General features: G+C 48.2%; 1 protein-coding gene across 2 annotated transcripts in view; it reads right to left on the bottom strand.

Moving 5' to 3' along the window:
- Positions 1-19,980, bottom strand: part of CAMK1G (calcium/calmodulin dependent protein kinase IG) — a 29,246-nt gene extending 9,266 nt beyond the window's left edge. The window contains exons 1-4 of one of the 2 annotated variants that reach the window (XM_004275309.3): positions 19,799-19,980; positions 10,773-10,893; positions 4,829-4,957; positions 1,117-1,191 (exon numbers count right to left, since the gene is read on the bottom strand). In XM_004275309.3, the coding sequence (XP_004275357.1) occupies positions 1,117-1,191; positions 4,829-4,957; positions 10,773-10,864 (296 nt within the window). In that variant the 5' untranslated portion in view covers positions 10,865-10,893; positions 19,799-19,980. Of the gene's footprint in view, positions 1-1,116; positions 1,192-4,828; positions 4,958-10,772; positions 10,894-18,178; positions 18,321-19,798 lie in introns of those variants that run through there. The other variant, XM_049709538.1, reaches the window with a different exon arrangement.
- Positions 19,981-20,808: the final 828 nt, after the last annotated feature.

Here is a 20,808-nt window from a genome sequence, read left to right as displayed (position 1 = left end):
CTCTTTGTACACAGGTATGAATTCCTGACTCAGACTGGTCTGGGTCCTGGAGCTTGTGCTCTAGGAGGCTTGACGTACTTTGGTGACATCTAAACCTGCCCACCTTCCTACCTGGATGACTGTGTGCTGATTCTGTTGACTTGGCCTCATGAAGGTGCCACATGGTCCCTGCTTACTTGTGAGTGCTGCTCTGGGCCCCTCCAAGCTCACTCCCTTGACTGCTTGCTACCACCATTCACTGGGCCTCAGGTGAGCCCAGGAGTGAACAGCCTGAGTCAGCTCATTAAAATTTCTGAGGAATCAACCTATCAGTCAAAAACATGGCATCCAGCTGTGCTGAGATTGTCGGGTGATGTGTGTGTGAGTGAGTGTGAGTGTGTACTTTATACACAGAAGCATCTCTGAGCCTAAGGCTGAGCCTTCAGGAGCACTGACCCGCCCTATAGCAGTCACGCTCAGGCATAGCTCTTATTTGGATATGACAGTGACATGGACACCTTTCTGATGAGGTACCATTTCTGTCCTACCCATGGGCACACACACAATACCAGCTTATTAACACTGGGTGCCTCTCTTTTGAGAAAGTCATTCTTTCTATTGAATTGATATCTCTCTACCTGTGGCTTCTACTCTCACGGCAATTTCACCCTGGAGGATGTTAAGATATTTAATGCCCGGTTAAGAGGACATGGACTGACTGGTCAAAATGGACTCAAGCTATGGTGCCAGAGAAGGGTTCTGGAGGCCTCCTGCTATGTCAGGCATTACCCCTTCAATTGTAGGGTTGTGGGGAGGTCCAGAAATTTGGGGGGTATAGGGAAGCAGGGAAGGATGGACAGGTTAGGGCCACAGCTATTTGCTGACCGGTAGGAAATATTTTAACAAGTGGTAAGGTTACACTGGTACATACCAACTCAATCATCAGCCCTAGTTTTACCCCTCGGTCCACTCAGGACAAATCCATGACCAGAAGGAACTCTTGGCATTTCAGGGTCTCTTGCACTAATTCTTGATTTGTCTTTTAATCACCATCTTTCCCTCATCACCGACCAACCTCTTCTAGTCCTCTAAAGCCCCGCAAGACATGTGTGGAGAAGCAGGTCACCTTCTACTTACAGCTGCATGACCAGGTAGTAGTGAGTGGTGCTCTCATAGATGTCCTCCAAGGTCACGATGTTTTCATGCTTGATCCTGAGGAAGAGTAAGGGTAATGGAGAAAGACATATGGTTCAGGTTGTCCAGACAAAGAACGCAGATCTAGCCCAGCTGGACTTTTATTTCTTTCAGAGACTATTGTTGACGATGTTTAGGAAGATAGGGTCCTTGTGAAGCCTTCCTAATAAGTAGGCAGTCACAAAGAAATTCCAGAGAAGAGATTCCCAGAATGGTGTTCAGTTCATATTTTTGAATGGATAATTGATCCTCGTGCCTTCAGGGAACAAATACTTCATTGTTACTCCAGGAATCTCTTTAAACTTTACCAAAAGAGAAAGTTAAAAGAACTGAGGGAGGCTAGGGGAGCATCGATCACTAGGTTATTCTACAAAATGGGTATCCAGGTCTCCTTCAGAAACATCGCATGAAGTGTGATCCCTCAACAGGTGGGATTTTGGTTAGCTAAGCCTCCTCATGGGTAACCACGGAGGACGTGCTGCAAAATTATTGTTCCAGGATATTGTGAGAAGTAAGACAGATGCTCATTTTGAGGGTCAGTTCGGTGGGATGCCTTAGATCAGTGATTCTTAAGCAGGGGCTCTTTTGTCCCTGAGGGGATCTTTGACAATATCTAGTGACATTTTTGACTGTCACGACTGGGGAGGGGGGAAGTGCTCCTGGCATTTAGTGGGTAGAGACAGGAATGTTGCTAAACATCCTACAATGCTCAGGAGAGCCCTCAACACAACAAAGAATTAGCTGGTTTAACATGTCAAGAGCAAAGTAAGAGAGTAGCACTGACATATATACACTACCGAATGTAAAATAGCTAGCTAGTGGAAAGGAGCCGCATAGCACAGGGAGATCAGCTCGGTGCTTTGTGACCACCTAGAGGGGTGGGATAGGGAGGGTGGGAGGGAGACACAAGAGGGAGGAGATATGGGGATACATGTATACGTATAGCTAATTCACTTTGTTGTACAGAGGAAACTAACCAACATTGAAAAACAGTTATACCCCAATAAAGATATTAAAAAAAAATAAAATGTCAATAGCACTGAGGTCAAGAAACCTTGCCCTAGATTACCTTTGTCTGGGATTACTCAGAGGCTGAGGCAAGCAGAATTATCATATTAGCTGCGGGGCTGGTTTCTAGGCAGCATCTCTGTGCATGCCCATCCAGGAGGAAAGTCTCTAAGAAGTTTTACTCAAGGCTGTGCAGCACAAGGGTTAACTTAGACTCGGAGTCAGCTGGACCTGAGTTCAGGTCTGACTCAGGCACTTACTAGCTGGGTAACCTTGGCTGGTTTACTCAGATCTTCTAAGCCTCACTTTCCTTGTCTGTAAAGTACATCTTTCCCATAGAATTATATCAGGATGAAAAGAGATAAGACGTGTAATATGCTTAGTACAGTGCCTGGGGAAATAGAAAACACATAATCAATAGTAGCTAGCATCTTTAAGATATTAAAAAAAATACAGACCCCATGCAGTGGCTACATGATGGATTCAACTACATTTATAATCTGACGATGCTAACAGTAATTTATCGATGATTCACTCACTGAACAAATATTTATTGAGCACCTGTGCCGTTAGGGACTGGTGATACAATGCAATGATAAGAAAGACCACCTTAGTCCTTGCTCTCAATGAGTTTACAGTCTCTACCCTAATCTCCCTGAAGCTCAGACTTACATCTCTAACATCCTACCAGACACCTACCTCTATGTAGAGATAGGTGGATATTTATTTATATTCAATATATTGCAACCAATTTCTATTTCCTCTCAGCCTACACATCCTTTTCATTTGCTATCCCAAGTAATGATATGACTGTCCACATAACAGCTCAATCTCAGGGTCTTTTTTTTTCTTAAATTATACATATATATTTTATTTACACTTTAATATGTTTCATGATAAACAATTTTTTTTCCGTCTTAACCATTTTTTAAGTGTACAGTTCAGCGGTATCAAATACGTTCACATCGTTGTGCAAAAATTACCTCTGTCCATCCCCATAACTGTTATCGTCTTGTGAAACTGAAGCTCTATGCCCATTAAACAATAACTCCCTGTTATTCCTTGCCCCCAGCCCCTGGTAACCACCTGTCTACTTTCTGTCTTTATGATTTTGATTATTCTAAGTACCTCATATAAGTGGGATCATACAGTATGTATCTTTTTCTGACTGGCTAATTTCATTTAACATAATGTCCCCAAAGTTCATCCATGTTGCAAACAAACTGCAGAATCTCCTTCCTTTTTAAGACTGAACAATATTCCATTGCATGTATATCCACATTTTGCTTATCCGTCCATCCACTGATGGACACTTGAGTTGCTTCCATGGTTTAGTTATTAAGAATAATGCTGCTATGAACGTGGGTGTACAAATATCTCTTTGAGATCCTACTTTCTCAGGGCCTTTTTAATGCTTTTCTTTTTTACACTCCTACCAGCCAACCCCCAAACCTAATCACCTCTCTCTCTGAAAAATTTATTGAACCCAGTCTTCTTGCCACCACGTGATCTTGCCACTACCTTTGCTTGCGTCCTCATCCCTTGCCTTGATTATTGAGAAAGTCTGGCAATTGGTCTCCTGTCCTCTAGACTGGCATCCTCCAATCCATCCTCCACCACCATGCTTAAGAGGGATGGCTCTAAAATATAAATCCGATCATGGGACTTTTGACTTAAAATCCTTTGATGACTTTTCTTTGCCCACAGAATAAAGTCAACATTCTTTATCACGGCATCTAAGACCCTTTATTATCAGATTCCACTTGACCATTTTAGTTTCATCTCCTGTCCCTTGACGGTACTCACTCTCAGTTCAGGGGCTTCCAGTTCTAACTCTCCCCTCACATCCCTTGCCCGTCCATGATTCTGTGTTAAAGTTGACACTACTCTTGGCCAGACTTCCCTTTCTGTACTGCCCCTCCTGCCTCCACAAAATTCTACTCATCCATCAAGGTCTGTCTTCTTTGAAAATGTACCTGAAACACATACTCGTGAAAACACACATATAGGCAACCTGCATCTCTGTCTCCTCTGAACTATGCCTTTTGCTGTGTGGCTCACATCCAACGGGACTGGTGCTACTCATGGGCACCTTTGACTCTGTTCACAAAATGCGAGCTCCTGAGGGTAAGGAATGTTGTTGGTTTCATCCTTGTGGTCTTGATGCCGAGTAAACTTTTGGTTCACCATAGGGGTTCCACAAGGCCTTATTTCATGAGTCCCACTCTAAACAGTTGACGATATGTTAGTGTCAGCTCCCTCATGATAGTCGGGGTGCTGAACCTGCATTTGCTTTGGAAGAAACTGAGGCTCATTTCCAAATCTTGTGCTGCTTCCTTAATTATTGATTCTTCCTGGTGTTAGCCTTCAACTGATTTTTGGTCATTTGAGCTAACTACCCTGGGGTTTATGTACACAAACCAACTCTGCTATCAGTTGATCACTAGTTAATTTGCTGAAAAAAAAAAAAAAAGAAAATCAGCTGTCTGGCTAATATAGCTGATGGATCAAACTGACCCATTAGCTCAATCGAAGGGAGTAATACCTTTGGGTGTGGAAATTCAGCCCCAGTCCTTCTCGAAGGTAATTTGTGAAGGAAATGTTGTGATCCCACGGTTGCACTCGACCAACCCTATGACCCACTCACTTTTTCAACACAGCGATCTCATTCTCCAGGCTGCTGTCCCGGAAGGCAGGCGACTTTTTGATGCACTTCAGGGCAAAGAGCTTCCCAGTTACCCTTTGCTTCACCAGGAAAACTTCTGAAAAAGCTCCTCTGAGTAGAAGACACCAAGAGATAAAAATTATTACTGGCCGGTAGAGAGCATTGCTGGAGGCAAAATGGGTAGATGAAAGAAGGTGGGACTGGTAAGTCATTTCATTGTCATCGTGGGCACCCCGAGGAGCCGTATCCATGGCAGACCCCATCTGACATGGCCTTGTGTTCTTTCTTTAACCTGTCACGTGGGAAAGAAAAGATTCTATTACAGACTCAGGGACTAGGCGGCTACCCTTGCCTAGTTCCATAATTTGATAATGGTTCCCCTCCACTTGGCAAACCCATTAAAGAGAGGCCACTGCTGATCTTAGCAAGGCGGCAGTGATAGCTCTTGCTCTCCCGGCTTCACTATGCTGCCCAAGGACGGCAAGAAGAAGAAAGATGCTGGAAAGTCGGCCAAGAAAGACAGAGGCCCAGTGAACAAATCTGGGGGCAAGGCCAAAAAGAAGAAGTGGTCCAAAGGCAAAGTTCGGGACAAGCTCGATAACCTAGTCTTGTTTGACAAAGCGACATATGAGAAACTCCATAAAGAAGTTCCCAACTGGAAGCTTATAAACCCCAGCTGCAGTCTCTGAGAGACTGAAGCTTCCTGGTCCCCTGGCCAGGGCAGCCCTTCAGGAGCTCCTTAGTAAAGGATTGTTAAGCTGCTTTCAAAGCATAGAGCTCAAGTAATTTACACCAGAAACACCAAGGGTTGAGATGCCCCAGCTGCTGGTGAAGATGCATGAACAGGTCCCACCAACTGTACACTTTGAAAAATAAAACTTTATTAAATCAAAAGAAAAGAGAGGCCACTGCAGAGTCAATTTACTTGGCTTCTCCCAATGTTGTGTGCTGTGTGGTCACTGTGTGGCAGTTGGAAGTAGCACTGGGAGACAGGGCTCTGACAGTGAGAGAAAAAAGACTCTTGTATCTGTTTTAGATACCGATGATTGCCCTGAACCAATGATGAGTGGCAAGGGAGGTGAGCATCCTCTCGCTCAGTAGGATCTGTGAGGACAAAATGGAACTCAGCAGCTCTGGGCAGGCTGTCTGAAGACAGAAACGATGGAACCCAATGGGAACACAGGGTAGGATTCCGAATTGCAGGCTTCTTGGTTCAAGGGGGTCCTCTGGAGACAAGGCCATAACAGCAGTTAGCAAATGGTGGATGCTGGAGCCTGATGGCCCACGTTAGAACCTCAGCTTTTTGGGTAACAAGTCACTTAACTTGCGTATGCACAGTTTCTTCATCTGAAAAGTGAGAATGTCAATAGTATCTGATTCATAAGGTTGTTTAGAAGAGTACCTGAGTTATAGACATAAGTGCATAAAAGTTTTCCTGAGATCTAGTAAACTACATGTGCTAGATACTATTATTCTTATTAGTACTATTATTATTTGAATACCAGTAGGGAGAACACCTGATTGTAACAAGAGGCGATAGAGTTTAGGTGAGGAAATAGCTGAGCCATCCTCTCCCCTGCCATCTGGGGATTCTAGCATGAAGCCCCAACAGCAATCAGGCTTGTGTAAGGACATTCACAATCTGCATTAGAAAATACTTGGTGTTTCCTGTTTCCCCCAGCTGCACTTGGAACCGTGTTAATTAGAGCCTTCAGCGCTTGCTCTATTCATTCATTCATTCATTCACTCATCCCTCTAATCAAGATTTATTGAGCACCTACTGAATCTTAGACACTAGAGATAAAAAGGGAAGTGTTTCTGCTCTCAAGGAGCCTGTAAATTAGTGAAGAGCACAGACAAATGAGCAATTAACATTCACTCTGAAAAATGTTATTAGGCATTACATGAATACTTGTTGAGCTGACAGAACCTCTCCGTGTTAGGCACTGGGATTCGTATTGGTATAGCTTAGAATCTAGCGTGAGAGACACAAATCAGCGGGAAGTATTATGAGACCACAGAAAATGCACACTTAAGACAGGGCCTCTGCTATGGTTGGGCGGTTACACACTGTGCAATTCCAGCACATGCCATCACCTTGGAGCCACTGTACCTTTTCATACTATAATTATAAGAACATTTTCGCTCTGGACAGCAAGCTAGAGAAAAGGGTGCTTTTCCCTAATGTGTCCAAACTGACCACTTGGGATGGAGAAGAAGCACATCATTTGTGGCCCTCTGACTTAAGAACACACTGAGCTCAGTTTTAAGGGATCAGTGAGAGTTAGCCTAGGGAAAAAACAAGTTGGAAGTGATGTTTCAGGTGGGGGTGGGGAAGAAGCATGAGAAAAAGCCTAGAGGTGCAAAACAGCAGGGAGAGGCAGGGCTGCCTCGGGTAATCCAGCCTCTTTTGCTAGAGTGTGAGGCGGGGAACGAGGAGAGACAAATTGGATAGGCACCTGGTCCTGTGCCTGGCAGCATATGGAAGATAGTCAGTGTTTGTGTGATGGATGGATGGATAGATGGGTGGATGGGTGGATGGGTGGATGGATGGGTAGGAAGTTTGGACTGGGATTATCTGTGTGTTCTACTCATCTTGAGACCCCACTTTCCCTATTGTAAAAGGAGAGTTGAACCACACGGCCTTAAAGATTCCTTCCACCTGTGATGTTCTTGGGTCCACCTTCAGATTTCTCCCCTTTCACCTGTATCTTTAGAACCACACATGGATGGTCCCCTGATTTCAAAGCTGATACCCACTCTGGGTCCACTTGTAAAATGAGATCAAACCTTCCTGGGGGACCCTGCAGTTTGTGGTATCTCCTAGGGTTGTGCAATGTTGTGGTAATTACTGCTCTTTGGGCTCAGGCAGCCTTGCATTGTGCGTGTGTGTGGGGGTGGGAGGTGTGGTGTGTGTGCATGTGTGTGGGTGTGTGTGTGTGGCAGGGGCAGGGGAGAGGGATTAGAAGACTTAATTGTGCCATTTGTCAGACTGGGGAGCAGAGAGCTAGTTTTGAGTGGCCAAGGTTGCTTGGGTCAGAAGGCGAGATGGGCAGAGGCTTCAGAGCCAGGAGCAAACGCTTGCCGCAATAGATCTTGATTTGCGTTTCCTGCTCTGAATAGCTCTCTGCTCTTGCTGGGAGCCTGGGTGATGGAGAGGAAGGGAGGAACCAAGAAGAAAAATCTCTTCCTTGGCAGTGAAACGAGGAGGCCTGGGACTTGGGTGATGTACCTTCTGTAATGGACAAGTTTTGCCCAGTGTCCCTACAGCTACCCAGGGCCCTGGAATTGTGGGTGGCATCTGGGCAAATTTCACAAAAGCCTGTTTTCCCTGGTAGGTTGTTCCAGAGGAGCTGAGGACTAGAGGAAAGGGGCCTTTTTCATGGGATTCTGGTGCTTCCTGAACAGGGGAATCAGCTCTGTCTAGCTGCCCCCTCTGTGGAGAGCACCTCACCTGGGTAACTTTGTGGGGTCTGCAGCCTGGGGCTGCCTGTCCCCATCCTGAGCACCACAGAGGTGACTTCTTCTTAGCTTTTGTTCAGCCTTAGCTGCTGCAACAGCTGTGACTTGCCCTGTCTTGTCCACCTGCTTCCCTCAAATTAGTGCTGGGCTGGGTACATTAGAGCCACCAGCAACATTTAAAATACAGATGCCTGGGACTTCCCTGGTGGCGCAGTGGTTAAGAATCCGCCTGCCAATGCAGGGGATACAGATTCGATCCCTGGTCCAGGAAGATCCCACATGCTGCGGAGCAACTAAACCCGTGCGCCACAACTACTGAGCCTGTGCTCTAGAGCCCGCAAGCCACAACTACTGAACCCACGTGCCACAACTACTGAAGCCCACACGCCTAGAGCCCGTGCTCCGCAATAAGAGAAGCCACTGTAATAAGAAGCATGCGCACTGCAACGAAGAGTAGCCCCTGCTCACCGCAACTAGAGAAAGCCTGCATGCAGTAATGAAGACACAACAGAGCCATAAATAAATAAATAAATAAATAAATAAATAAATAAATAAATAAATATATATTTATAGATGCCTGGCCACTGGGTCCTAGCCCCTTAAATTTCAGCTTAGTAGTCTGGGACCAGGAACTTGTATTTTTCAAAAATTCCCTAGACTAAGATGATTTTAGGGAATTATTCATTTTCTTGAGTGTGACAATGATATTTGTGAACATAGAAGAAAATGCCCTCATTCTTAGGCAGGGCCGACAGAGAACTCAGAGGTGATGTGTCATGATGTTTCAAGTTGTTTACAAATAGTTCAATGCAGTGTGTGTGAGTGTGTGTTTGTGTGTATGTAAAACAAATTAGTAAAATGTTAACCACTATTGAATTTAGGTGGTGGGTATATCGGAGTTCACTGTACTATTATTTCACCTTTTCTTTTTTTTTTTTTTGTGGTACATGGGCCTCTCCCTGTTGTGGCCTTTCCCGGACGTGCAGGCTCCGGACGCGCAGGCTCAGCGGTCATGGCTCACGGGCCCAGCCGCTCTGCGGCATGTGGGAACTTCCCGGACCGGGGCACGAACCCATGTCTCCTGCATCGGCAGGCGGACTCTCAACCACTGTGCCACCAGGGAAGCCCTCACCTTTTCTTTACTTAAACATTTTCACAGTTAAAAGTTAGAGGCATAAGCTCCCCAGGTGGCTCCAATGTCCTCCTGGGTTTAGAAGCTGCTTGGCAGCCCTCACTGAACTCTGTAAGGGTGGCATGTGCTGCCTCTCAGAATCCTATAGCACAAATCTGAGCACTTGGTGAGTACGCTCTTGTCAACCTGGGCTTATTTCTCTCTCCTTCTCTGGATTTTTGGGCTGCTTAGAAAATCATTTCAGATTCACTCATGGGCGTTGTCTCTCTCTCCTGCCCCAAATCCCCTCTCTAGCCACCCGCAACTTTACAATGGCCCTCCATGGAGGGTGGAGGCTCTGATGACCATGGCGGCCGCTGAGATCCCCCTGTGTGCGGAGTGTCACCCTTGCCTGGGATGGGAGGGCTCAGAGGCCTCCTCTCAGGGCCGAGCTGACTCCTTTACGGCTGCAGAGAGAGTGTAGGCAGCTGTCGCTGCCTGAGGTCACTGCCTCCTAGCCAGGCGGAGGGAGCTAAACTTAGCCAATTTGGCTAAAGGGAAAGCTGGCTTGAGTGGACAGCCCACTAAGGGCCCCTCATGTCCCCAGCGCAATTAGCCCAGACTAACTGGCTGACCAGCTTGGGTTCTGAGGCCTTGGGAGCCAGTGGCCTGGAGTGGGTGCCAGCCTGTGTCAGAGCCTGTGACCTCTCGGAGGAGGGGTGGGATTAAGTGGAGAGTCAGTTCCAGACAGGCTGTCTCTGCTCCACCAGCCATGTAATCATTGTCAATGGGGAAGGAACAGACACCCCAGAGGCTGGTAGGAGTTTGGCTACAGTGTGACTTTATTTTTCCAACATGGAGCAGAAAGGATGGTGGTGGTGGGAGCCGATTCAGGTGTGTGTAACCCATCCACTCTCCAGGCCTCAGAAGCTCCTTTTTCTGTCTATAGCAGACAGTGGGTTTGACCTGTTCACTGCAGGGGGGAAATGAGAAAGCTGGGTGAGGAGGCCCAGGAAGGTTCTAGAGTCACTGAGTCTCCAGAGATGCTCCAGAACTCCTCTTTCCTGCAACCAGGGCAGGACTCACAAGTTGTCGCAGATCTGGAAGCAGGGCGGGGGCCTCTGGGATGAAGGAGGCAGAACCCTGGGGAAAGGGCTGGATTGTCCTCTGTATTACCCCAAGGTGCCTTTCCCTAATCTACCCCCTGAAGCCCCTACTCTATTCCCTGAGAGCTACTGAGATAGTGTTACAGCAGCCTCAGCCCAGTTTATCATTCTCTGCTGGCCCAGGATGACTTTTCCGACTCCCCACAGCAGGCAGCCCGACCACCCTATCCTCAGCCCCAGGACTCACGATCCCAGCACTTCCATGAAGATGAACGTTTTCCGGATGTTGGTGGTCTGTTTCTTCCAGGAACTGCAGTCATCTTCTTCCTTCCGACCCATTGCCTCCAGAGTTGAAGCTTCTGCGGATGCTTGGTTTGAGGAAGGGAAGAAAGGGTCTGATCAGATAATTCCTCCAATCGGATGAGAACAAGTTGTAAAAAGAATCTAAAATACATCCTGCATGTAACAACTGGAAGGAAGGACTGGAAGCAAAACCTGGGTAATTGGCAAAAATAAGACTTATTCTCTCCACTTGCTTTTTTTTTAATTTTTTTTTTTTTTGCGGTACGTGGGCCTCTCACTGTTGTGGCCTCTCCCGTTGCGGAGCACAGGCTCCGGACGCGCAGGCTTAGCGGCCATGGCTCACAGGCCCAGCCGCTCCGCGGCATGTGGGATCTTCCCGGACCAGGGCACGAACCCGTGTCCCCTGCATCGGCAGGCGGACTCTCAACAACTGCGCCACCAGGGAAGCCCTCCATTTGCTTTTCAAACTACCAAGACAAATTTTATTGACCGTCTACTGCATGCCCATTGTGCTTGCCCCATGCTCATGGAGTTTAGAGTCTAGTAGTGGAAAATCCACTTTGTACAAACATACGTAAGCGCGATAAGACATACACGAATGATTAACATGGGACTATCCACCTTGAAGGCATCTGGGCTGTTTCTTAAGATACCAAGTAATCACCCAAGTATTTATTCAGACTACCGGGTCAGCCGCCCTTCTTTCTATTATCACAGCTCTGATGCCACCTCCAGTCATTACTGTTCTTAACTTATGGGTTAAATGAATGAATATTAGATGAATGAGCATTGTGTTTCCTCTGCAATTCCCACCACATTTAGCACAGTGCTGGAAAAACAGTTATTCATTAAAATCTGAGTTGAATTGTGTCCTGAGCGTACATGAGTTCTCTCAATACCATATTTATTCAACAGTCAACACCTATGATGTGCCAGGGGCTGTACATATATGTACCCTGACTGTATCCCTCTAAATAATACCTTCGGTAAACTCTCCCTGTCGATCAATATATGTCATCTGTTTCCTGTTGGGACCCTGACTGATGTAATGAGAAATGGAGAACCAGAGAAGTGGTCTTAGCTTCTAGTGAGGTAGATAGAGTAGATCTCAAATCTTTTATAAGGATGATTCAGAATGATTATCTGAAGATCAGATAATCTAGCCAAGGTTATAGAGCTAATTGTTTACAGTCTAGATTTCTTAGGCGAGACTAGGAACAGAAGCTATGCATCCCTCACTGTATCACACTGCATTCTAGCCCCCTGACACCTAGTTCTAGTGTCTTAATTAATGTTTTTCAATACGTTTTTAGACAAATGAGTTCCTGTTACATTTCATTGCAAGGTAAAATTACTTATGGTACTTAGTGTATAACCCGGTGGTCAGGTGAAGAACACGGGTGAGGGCTCTGCCTTCCTAGGGCCGGGAGGCTGGAGGGGTCAGGAAGCGAACAAGTCAGCTAACATGTATACAGTGACAAAGTGTGGGTACATCATAAAAGAACAAAACCCGAGCTTGTTAGAGGGATAATCAGGAAGGGTCTTATTTAGATGAAGGTCAGGGGAGGACTCACGTCATAAAATAGGTTCTGTGATACAGGGGGAAACCTTTTTTGCCTTTAAGTGACAACTGTGAGGCTTAAGACCCTGGAAATAAGAAGAATGTGACACAAGGATGGTCCTTGCTAGGAGGAAGAGGTGTGGAAAGACTGACGATTTTGGCCCAAGTGGATCCTGAGAAGGAGATGGGGAGACAGACGGTGTAGTTGTCAGAAACACACATCTTGTTTTCACCTTCTTGTAGTAAACATCCATCTAGGAATGGGGGAGATCGGTGACATGGATGGATGGGCTCCCCAGGACTCTGCTGGTGGGAGACCCTAAGCCTTGGAGGAACTCTGACTTCAACACATTTAACAGTCATCACGGGACAGGCCCAGATGGGGGAGGTGAGTGAGTCAGTGTCACATGACCTGCAGGGTCAGAAGTTCCTCAGGGCCTGTCAGGGCTGGACCCACGGCTGACCAAACTCCATGCTCAGTGGCCTCATGTTGTTAGCTTGGAATTGACCACAGTGGGAGTATTTACACCATGGGAACAGGCAAACGCTACCATCAGGGCTTCTCCTTCACTCCCCGCCCCATCCCCCAAGAACCAGACGTTAAACGCTTACCGGCTCACCTCTGCCCATGGCCCTGGTGAGGGGATATAGAGTTGCTAGGGCTCCTGTCAACCAGGGTCCAGAAGAAGAGACGGCTACAATCAGGGCTTCTCATGTGGAAGCAAATGTCTGGAATCAGGCCTTTAGTGGAGGATGTCGGCCTGATGCCCCAGGGGCCAGATGGGACCAGGCACACCTCAGAGGTGGCTAGTCAGCCTCTGTGAGTTCTCAGGGATCTGAGGTCCCTCATAAGTAGGGGGCCCTCTTCTCCCCTGCCACAAACAGGTCACGTAAGTACCTTATAACACAAAAGGCTACCTTGAAAATAGAACAGGAGGAGAAAAGACCATCTCAAGGCTGTGTTTTCCTGAAAGATACTGGATCAACCAAATGAGACTCTTTATGAAACCTGAGATGCTATAATGGACAAGTTCAAATGTAAAGCTGCCCTTTGTACCGTTTTTGCTGCCTGGTAGGGTGGGCATTCATGGGGAAGATTTTATAGGAAATAAAGAAGCTACATCTTCTTTGTACCTTTTAGTCTAGGGTGTAAATGTGCAAGCTGGCTATATAATAATTGGTGGCTGTTATTATGAAATGCACATGTGGGAAATGTTAAGCATTCTTTAGCATTCGATACAGCTGAACGTAGACCTGGTGTACCCTTGTATCTCCAGGCCCATTTGCTGATTTTTTCCTCTTGGCAGGATGGCAGCCCACAGGGACCACAGCAGTTCAGGGCACAGGCAGGGGCCAGAGGAGGACTCGCCGGGCATACGATGGCGGGCTGATCTTAAACTTCGAGGGCACAGTCTACGAGGTGGAGACAAATGAACCCTGACTGGCAGAGATTGCTTTGGGGAAGATGAAATATTGGAACAGAGGGCTATCTTTAGCCAGATACTATTCTGCAGATTCTTAGCCCCAAATCTAGCAGCTTCCACTTATCAGAGCTGTGCTTGGACCAGTTGCTTCTTACTGTATAGACACAGGGCAGCTGAGAAGTCTTGAAGGATGTAGGGGATGAGGGCCAGGGGCTGGACCTTAAAAGGAGCCTATCAACAGGATTAGTTTGTGTGACTCCCTCTCTCTCTCTCCCCTCCACAGAACAACTGGGCTGTAGATGCCCCCTTTCCAGGTAAAGAGCCAATCAAGGGCCTTCTTTCCAGCACAGGCCCATCAGTGGGGCGTGCGTCACTCCCCCTTCTGAAGCCTCCGTGGATTGATGGGTCCACTTTCCAGGAAGCATCACCACCACATTAGCAGATCTGTACTCACAGTTCCTTCTCTCCCATTGCTCTTAAATAGCTTAAAAACATAGTATTCTTAGCCTAAGCTTGGCTATAAGAAAACATCTTTCCCGCCCACCCCTCCTCCCATACACTCAGCCCTAACAATTTAGTTCCATCTTCAGAGACGCATGGAAAGCTCAGGGACCCTGATCTGAAACTCCACTTCATTCCCACCCCTCCTTGACCTTGGAGAAACCTCAGGGCCCCGGTGCCCTGTGTGCTGGGGGGTCTAACTGTGGGCTCTGAGATGGGGGGCAGGGGTGTTCTATTGCTGCATCCTGCTTCTTTCTCTGAAAATGCTCCATCTCCTCTCTCGACTTCTGTAATTGAGGCCCTTTCAGAGAAAAAGAAAAATTCCGAGAAGGTTGAAACTCCAATATTGCTCTCACTTGGTTCTAAAGTAACCCCCACAGGGCAACACCAGGCTCCTAGTTCCTGCTCTGTTGTATGGTCTTCCATATGACAGATGACCTTCCTGATCTCTTGGGAAAAAATTCCATAGCTGGGGAGGAGACTACGGAGGGAAAAGTTATTCCTAAAGGGCAGGCGGCACAGTCCTGAGGTGGACGCTACCCCTGAGTGTGGCGCTTTCTGAGCTTCTGGGAATAAGCGGGTGGCATCCAGCCTGCCTATTTATGAGTTGCTGCGGAGAGATGCTCAGGCTGTGAGCCCAGGAGGCAGGCACGCTTCACATGCTTCTTTCACGGAGCGTTGCTGTCCTTCTCTCCTTCCCAGGCTCCGGCTGGTCACAGGGGCAGCGACTAGCCCCAGACAGAACCCGAAGGCACGTGACATTTATCTTCAGGGGCCTCCTCGTTGCCATCACCATATTACGTAGGTACCAAGTCATGTTATGACCCCACCCTGCCCAGGACCCTCTCTCTGGACACTCACTCCTGCCTGCCCTGGTCCACATGGCCTCTTTAGCCAAAGGTTACTATCTTGAGTCGTAGCCACTTAAGACTCTGCTCTGAGGTGCTTTTAAAAAATTAATCAACAGGGCTAATTGCTTCAGAGTGTCACCCCACCTGATGAGACGTCCCAGAGTCTCGGGGGCACCATGTTTGAATCCAGAGGCATTCAGTTCAGTCCGATCCAATGTATGTTTCCCAAACCCACAGTAGATTCCTAAGCTGGATACGAGTAAACTAGAGGAGATGGACACATGGAAGGGGAGAATCTTCGAGTAGCATCCCTGCAGCCTACAACTCCAGATAATGGCTCTCAACTCTGCCTATGGGAAGAGCCTTCTCCAGTGCTCTCACTTGAGGCTTCTGAGCAAGGAGGCATGAACGACTTGGAGGCATGGTGGGCAAGCCTCAGTGCCTTCCTGCGGGACCAGGTGTGGCTCCTTTACTGACCCCAGAGGAATTTGCCCACCCTAAGTCCACTTCTGGGGTCCTCCATTCCTTGAGAGCATGACTCCGAAAGGACTGTGTGTCTTGGGAGGGAGGTTATCAGTTGTCTTATAAGCACATAAGAAGGTGCTCCCTGTCTCCAGGTTGGGACACACAGAATCATGGCAATATATAAATTGTTTGGTTATAAAGGGGCCTGAAGACTAAAGCTGGGACATTCTCTTTCCTGGGTCTGGCCTGACACAGTTTCCTGGACTCTGGCCTATATTGGACTTCTCATCATCCTCTGGGTTGAGAGGCACGCTGGAAAGAGGTCAAATTCTGCCTCCAGTCTTGGCTCGGCACCAGGAAGTGTGCGGCCCCAGGCAGATCACTGTACATCTCTGGGCTTCCACCTTTCTCCTTAGTAAAAAGAGGAGAATGGACTAGATTAGGGTTCCTTGACATTTGTTTTTTAGAATATTAGTCCTAGGAGACTCTCTGTAAGCAAAGCAGCTTTGCTAACTGCCCCTTCTTGGAGATTCATGTTCCGTGTTAGCTTATTAAAGGCTCTGGGGGCTGTTAAAGACACCTGCTTCATGCTCCTTAACCTAGAGTGTCCCTCAACTTTACTAGACTGTAACTGTAAATTCTTTCCTTTTGCAACACTTACTAGCATCCAGAGAATCTATGGTTGCTCAGAGCCTACTGGGGAAAGTGGGGACCAGGCCAGCTCTGATGTTCTGTGATTGTATAAATGAGCAATAGATGAAATTTCCAGCAGCCTGCTGTCATCACTCACAGCCCTGCTCTCCTCCCGGTGCACAGGCACGTGGCTGGGTCTGTGTGTGCCATCAGAACCTACTTCCAATTCATAGGCTGCAGCTGAAGTGGCTGGTCAGCTTGCCAGAGCTCGGGCTCTGGACCTGAAAAGCTCCTGAAGACTTCTGGCTGGACAGACCCTCCCAGGAACACCGGCTCCATCTCCGGCCCTCCCCCTAGTCTGACATCTCCAAGGCCAACTGTGCATGCCAGTTTCTGTTCCCAAAATCACTGAGGAAGGTCATTTTTCAATTGCCTCCTGCAGTTTATTTCAGGCTCAAACCCACATTTAAGTTTAATCAAACCCTGCTGCAGTGACAAGCCAGAATTCTGTGCTGCTTTGTTTGGTGGCTGAGGGGTTGACACATAAGAGTCACTGGAGAGAGCTGGGTGTGTTACTTATTCTTAATGCGCTCATTTTCCTCATCTGCTGAATGGGACTAATGATCCCTGCTCTGTTTATTTCCCAGGATTCCTGCATCAACAGGCATGAAAGCATTCTGTAACCTCTAAAGTGCTGTGCAGTGAGCCCACTTTATAGGCACGTGGATTAAACACTGAGCAGAGAGAGGGGAAACAAACAGTTTAAATAGGGGTGAGCACACAGCAGGAGACATGAATCTGCTGTTTCCTCAGCTGGTCTCGGCTCCCACATGCCTCTCAAGTGTGACCCGCATCTCACTCTGATTCTAAAGTGTTTGAAGACGTATCATTTTTCATACATGTAGCCCTGAAATGCAAACCAACTACTTTATCAACCAAGAAGGCAGAGATCTGTTGGAGCACAGAGTCAACACTGCCTGGGTTGGGTTTCTCCATGGGCTGGTCTCCACTGGGGTACCTTTCTAAGCAGGGTTCGAGAGTCATAGGTGTAACTGTGTGTCTGCCACACGCTGCCTTTAAGACCCACTCGCACGCAAGAGGCTCACTGTACTGCGCCCCCTGGAAGGTGAGAGGAGAGACCTCCACCCGGGGAGACGGAACAGGAGGAAGGACGGGCTGAGCTCAGAATGGCTGTGGCAAGAGCCACAAGAAGCTCTGAGTTCCCAGCCTCCCCCTCCCCCTCCCCCGCTCCAGGACACGGGTGTGACGGTCATCTACAACCCGTGCAGCTCCCTGGCACCATCACCAGCTTGCTTTTCACGGGGGTAGCTGCTCACCCCCAGTCCCCTCGCCCTCGACCGTGGCCATGCACCAGCACTTGTAGGGCTGGCACGCAGCCCGCTTGGAGAGAGCTGCCCCCCCCCACCCCCATTCATGCTGCAGCCCATTCACTCCGCTGCCTCTGGCAGGCTGCGTCTGGGCCCCGTCACTCAGGGATATCAGTTTAGTCCTGGCCGCGTGTACGTGCGTGACTGGGGCACAGGGGGTCAGGGAGGCGCTGGTCTCTCGGAAGGAGATTCTTTGTAGTCGCAGCCAGAATTGCAGAATTGCTCCCAGGCCCTAAGGTATTCGCTGCCCCAGACTGATCACCTGGGTGATCCCCGTGCTGGGCGCTTTACCTGCCATTGTCTCGTTTAATGTCTTTCAAGGTAGGTATCGGGTATCGTTAACCCCATTTTATAGTTGAGGTACTGATGGGTAGAAATATTAAGAAAAATGCCCCAAATCAAACAGATAGCAAGTGACAGAGCCGGGCATGAGCCCCAGTCCATCAGACCCCAAAAGCAGTCTCCCTGTCCCCCACCACATAACCTGTCGCCTCTTTCCTGCGGGTGGTTGTTGGAATTTCACTTACCTCCGCCCTCATCCTTAGGATGCTCTCCTGTAATCCCACCAACCAACTGATTCCCCCTGGAACGCATGGCTGGCTCGGATGATCTGGGGAAGGTTGGATCCCGGGAACACTCAGATTTCTCAACACTGACTCTGGGGCTGGCCATCTGTCTCTTGCTTAAGTGGCTTCTGGCTCCAGCTCAAACCTTTTCTCACTCTAACCTTGAGCTTCTTTCCCAAAGTTTTGCCCTATCTTTCTAAAGAGTGCTCTTAATACACAGAAAAACACCCACACTCACACCTGCACCGTAGCTATCTGTAATATCACGGAAAGGTCACCGACTATGTCAGAAGATCTGGGTTCAAATGCTATTGTCATCAAATGGATTTCACCAGTATCCAGCTTTGCCTTGTGGAGTCTCAGTGGAACCACTCTTTGCCCCACCAGCCCAATGGGCTTGTCTTAAAGATGATTAATTAAAAGCACATTACTCACTGTAGAGTGTGGTTCCCATATCAGGTATTACTAAGCACTTTGTATTATGGCCTATTGGGTCTTGTCTTTGGCCCTAGTTAAGCTTAAGTCAGTAGGACTGCCAGGGGCCGGGCTGTCTCCAGCCTCTGATCTGGGAAAGATCATCTCCCCACCCAAGACGGAACCTGCTTGACTCTCTTGACCCTTCTCAGAGATTTTCCTCCTCATCAACTGATCTGGCTCCAGAGCAAGCAGCTGGCCAGCCACGCACTGCTGCTAGAACAGCAGCGAGAGCCCCGGCAGCCGTCCCCGGGAGCCTCAGGGTTAATGTTTGTGCGTCAAAGTTACGTGGAAAGAAGGGGCCACAGTGCGGATGGGGGTGGTGATGAGTCCAGACCTCCTTTTACCATTTTTACCTGAGAACTGAACTAGGGAAGTTTAAAGACAGAAGGGAGAGAGACTTGCCCCTGAGGAAGGTGACTGACAGCGGTGTCCCTGCTGAGTTCTGCATCCTAACGCAGCGGGGGACAGGAGCGGGCTCTGGGCCACAGACCCTGCCAGGAGGCACTGAGGCTGGTCTGCCTGCCTTGGGTCTGCAGAGCCACTGACTGCTTACAAACCTCCTTTTTGCCCACTGACTCTCCTAATCTTCACAACAACCTAGACAGGTGGGGAGAACCAAAACAGGGCATTGCCCCATTTGACAGATGGGGTCTGATAGGTTAAGAAATGAAGGCTGAGCAGGAGGGAGAGGTGCAAGGGTGCTGGAGGTCCTGACACCCTGCAGATGGACAGCCCCTCCCAGGAACAGAGGCCAGAGGGCTGTCCCTAAATGCAAGCAGGCATGGCAGGAGGGTCACATACAGATATTTTGCTCCCTTTTCTTCGCCCAGGAGTGCGAAAGGTTCCCACTCAAGCCAACACTGAAGTGATGGCCAGATAATCTCCGCAGAGGTCCTACCTGGACCCCCATTCAGACTTATCTTCCAAGGCAGCTACAACTTCCCCTTGATACCTCGAGAGTCAGGCAAGACAGGAACTGGGGCTGAAATAAACACCCAAGTTGCTTGCAAGAGTGGCTCTTCAAACCCACTCTCTTGGTGCCACGAGCCTCCCGCTAAACAAAGAAACCTCCTCAAACCAAATAAAGAAGCAGGTTCATCTTACCCAGGGAATCCGAGAGAACGGTGCCCGTGGCCCTCCTACTCCAGCTCCTACAGGTCTGTGAGGATTAGCTTGCTCCAGCGCTTCAACAATAAACCGAATTAAAGGGGAGGAATGCAGGGGTTTTCTTTCCTAGGACTGTAACCAGGCAGCCTTAAAGGGGAGGAAAAGTAGCTAGGGCAGCTTGCATCTCTCCTTCCTTTCCTCTGCCTTTCCTTCCCTCTGAGCAGATCCAGAAAAATCCTTTTGCAAAGGGGTCCTTTTATGCTGTGTCTGTGTGTGTGTGTGTGTGTGTGATTGTATTTGCATGGAGGTGTGTGATGGAGAGAGGGAAAACATAAAAGGCAAAAACAAAACATCAGATTGAAGGTTTCCATTGGCCTGAATGGGGTGATAATAGAAAATCAGAGACTGCCTGCCTCTGTTTCCCTCTTAACCACTCAGTTGCTGGTGTATGTTGTTTAAAATACCTTCCTGAGCAATAGGATATCTATACTGGCTGAAAGCAGAGACTACAGAACCCTCAGTGTCTTATAAAATGGGAGAAGCACTTGGATATCCCTCGGGGGGCCCAATGCTGCATGGTTTCACCCCTCTCACCTGTTTCTAGAAGCAAAGCATTCTGATCCCCAAATCTACCATCCTCTTCTCAGTTCTAACCCATTGGACCCCAGGAGACCATTCCCCTCCTTCTGGAAGCTCTTAGCTTTTAAATTGTGCCTTTCCATTTTTTTTTTTTAATTTTATTTATTTATTTATTTAGTTTTGGCTGTGTTGGGTCTTCTTTTCTGTGCGAGGGCTTTCTCTAGCTGTGGCAAGCGGGGGCCACTCTTCATCGCGGTGCGCGGGCCTCTCACTGTCGTGGCCTCTCTTGTTGTGGAGCACAGGCTCTGGACGCGCAGGCTCAGTAGTTGTGGCTCACGGGCCTCGTTGCTCCGCGGCATGTGGGATCTTCCCAGACCAGGGCTCGAACCCATGTCCCCTGCATTGGCAGGCAGATTCTCAACAACTGC

Source organism: Orcinus orca, chromosome 1, assembly GCF_937001465.1.
Source record: "Orcinus orca chromosome 1, mOrcOrc1.1, whole genome shotgun sequence".
NCBI lineage: Eukaryota > Metazoa > Chordata > Mammalia > Artiodactyla > Delphinidae > Orcinus > Orcinus orca.
The sequence above is the reverse complement of the archived record's forward strand: the minus strand, read 5'-3'. Positions and strand labels throughout refer to the sequence as shown.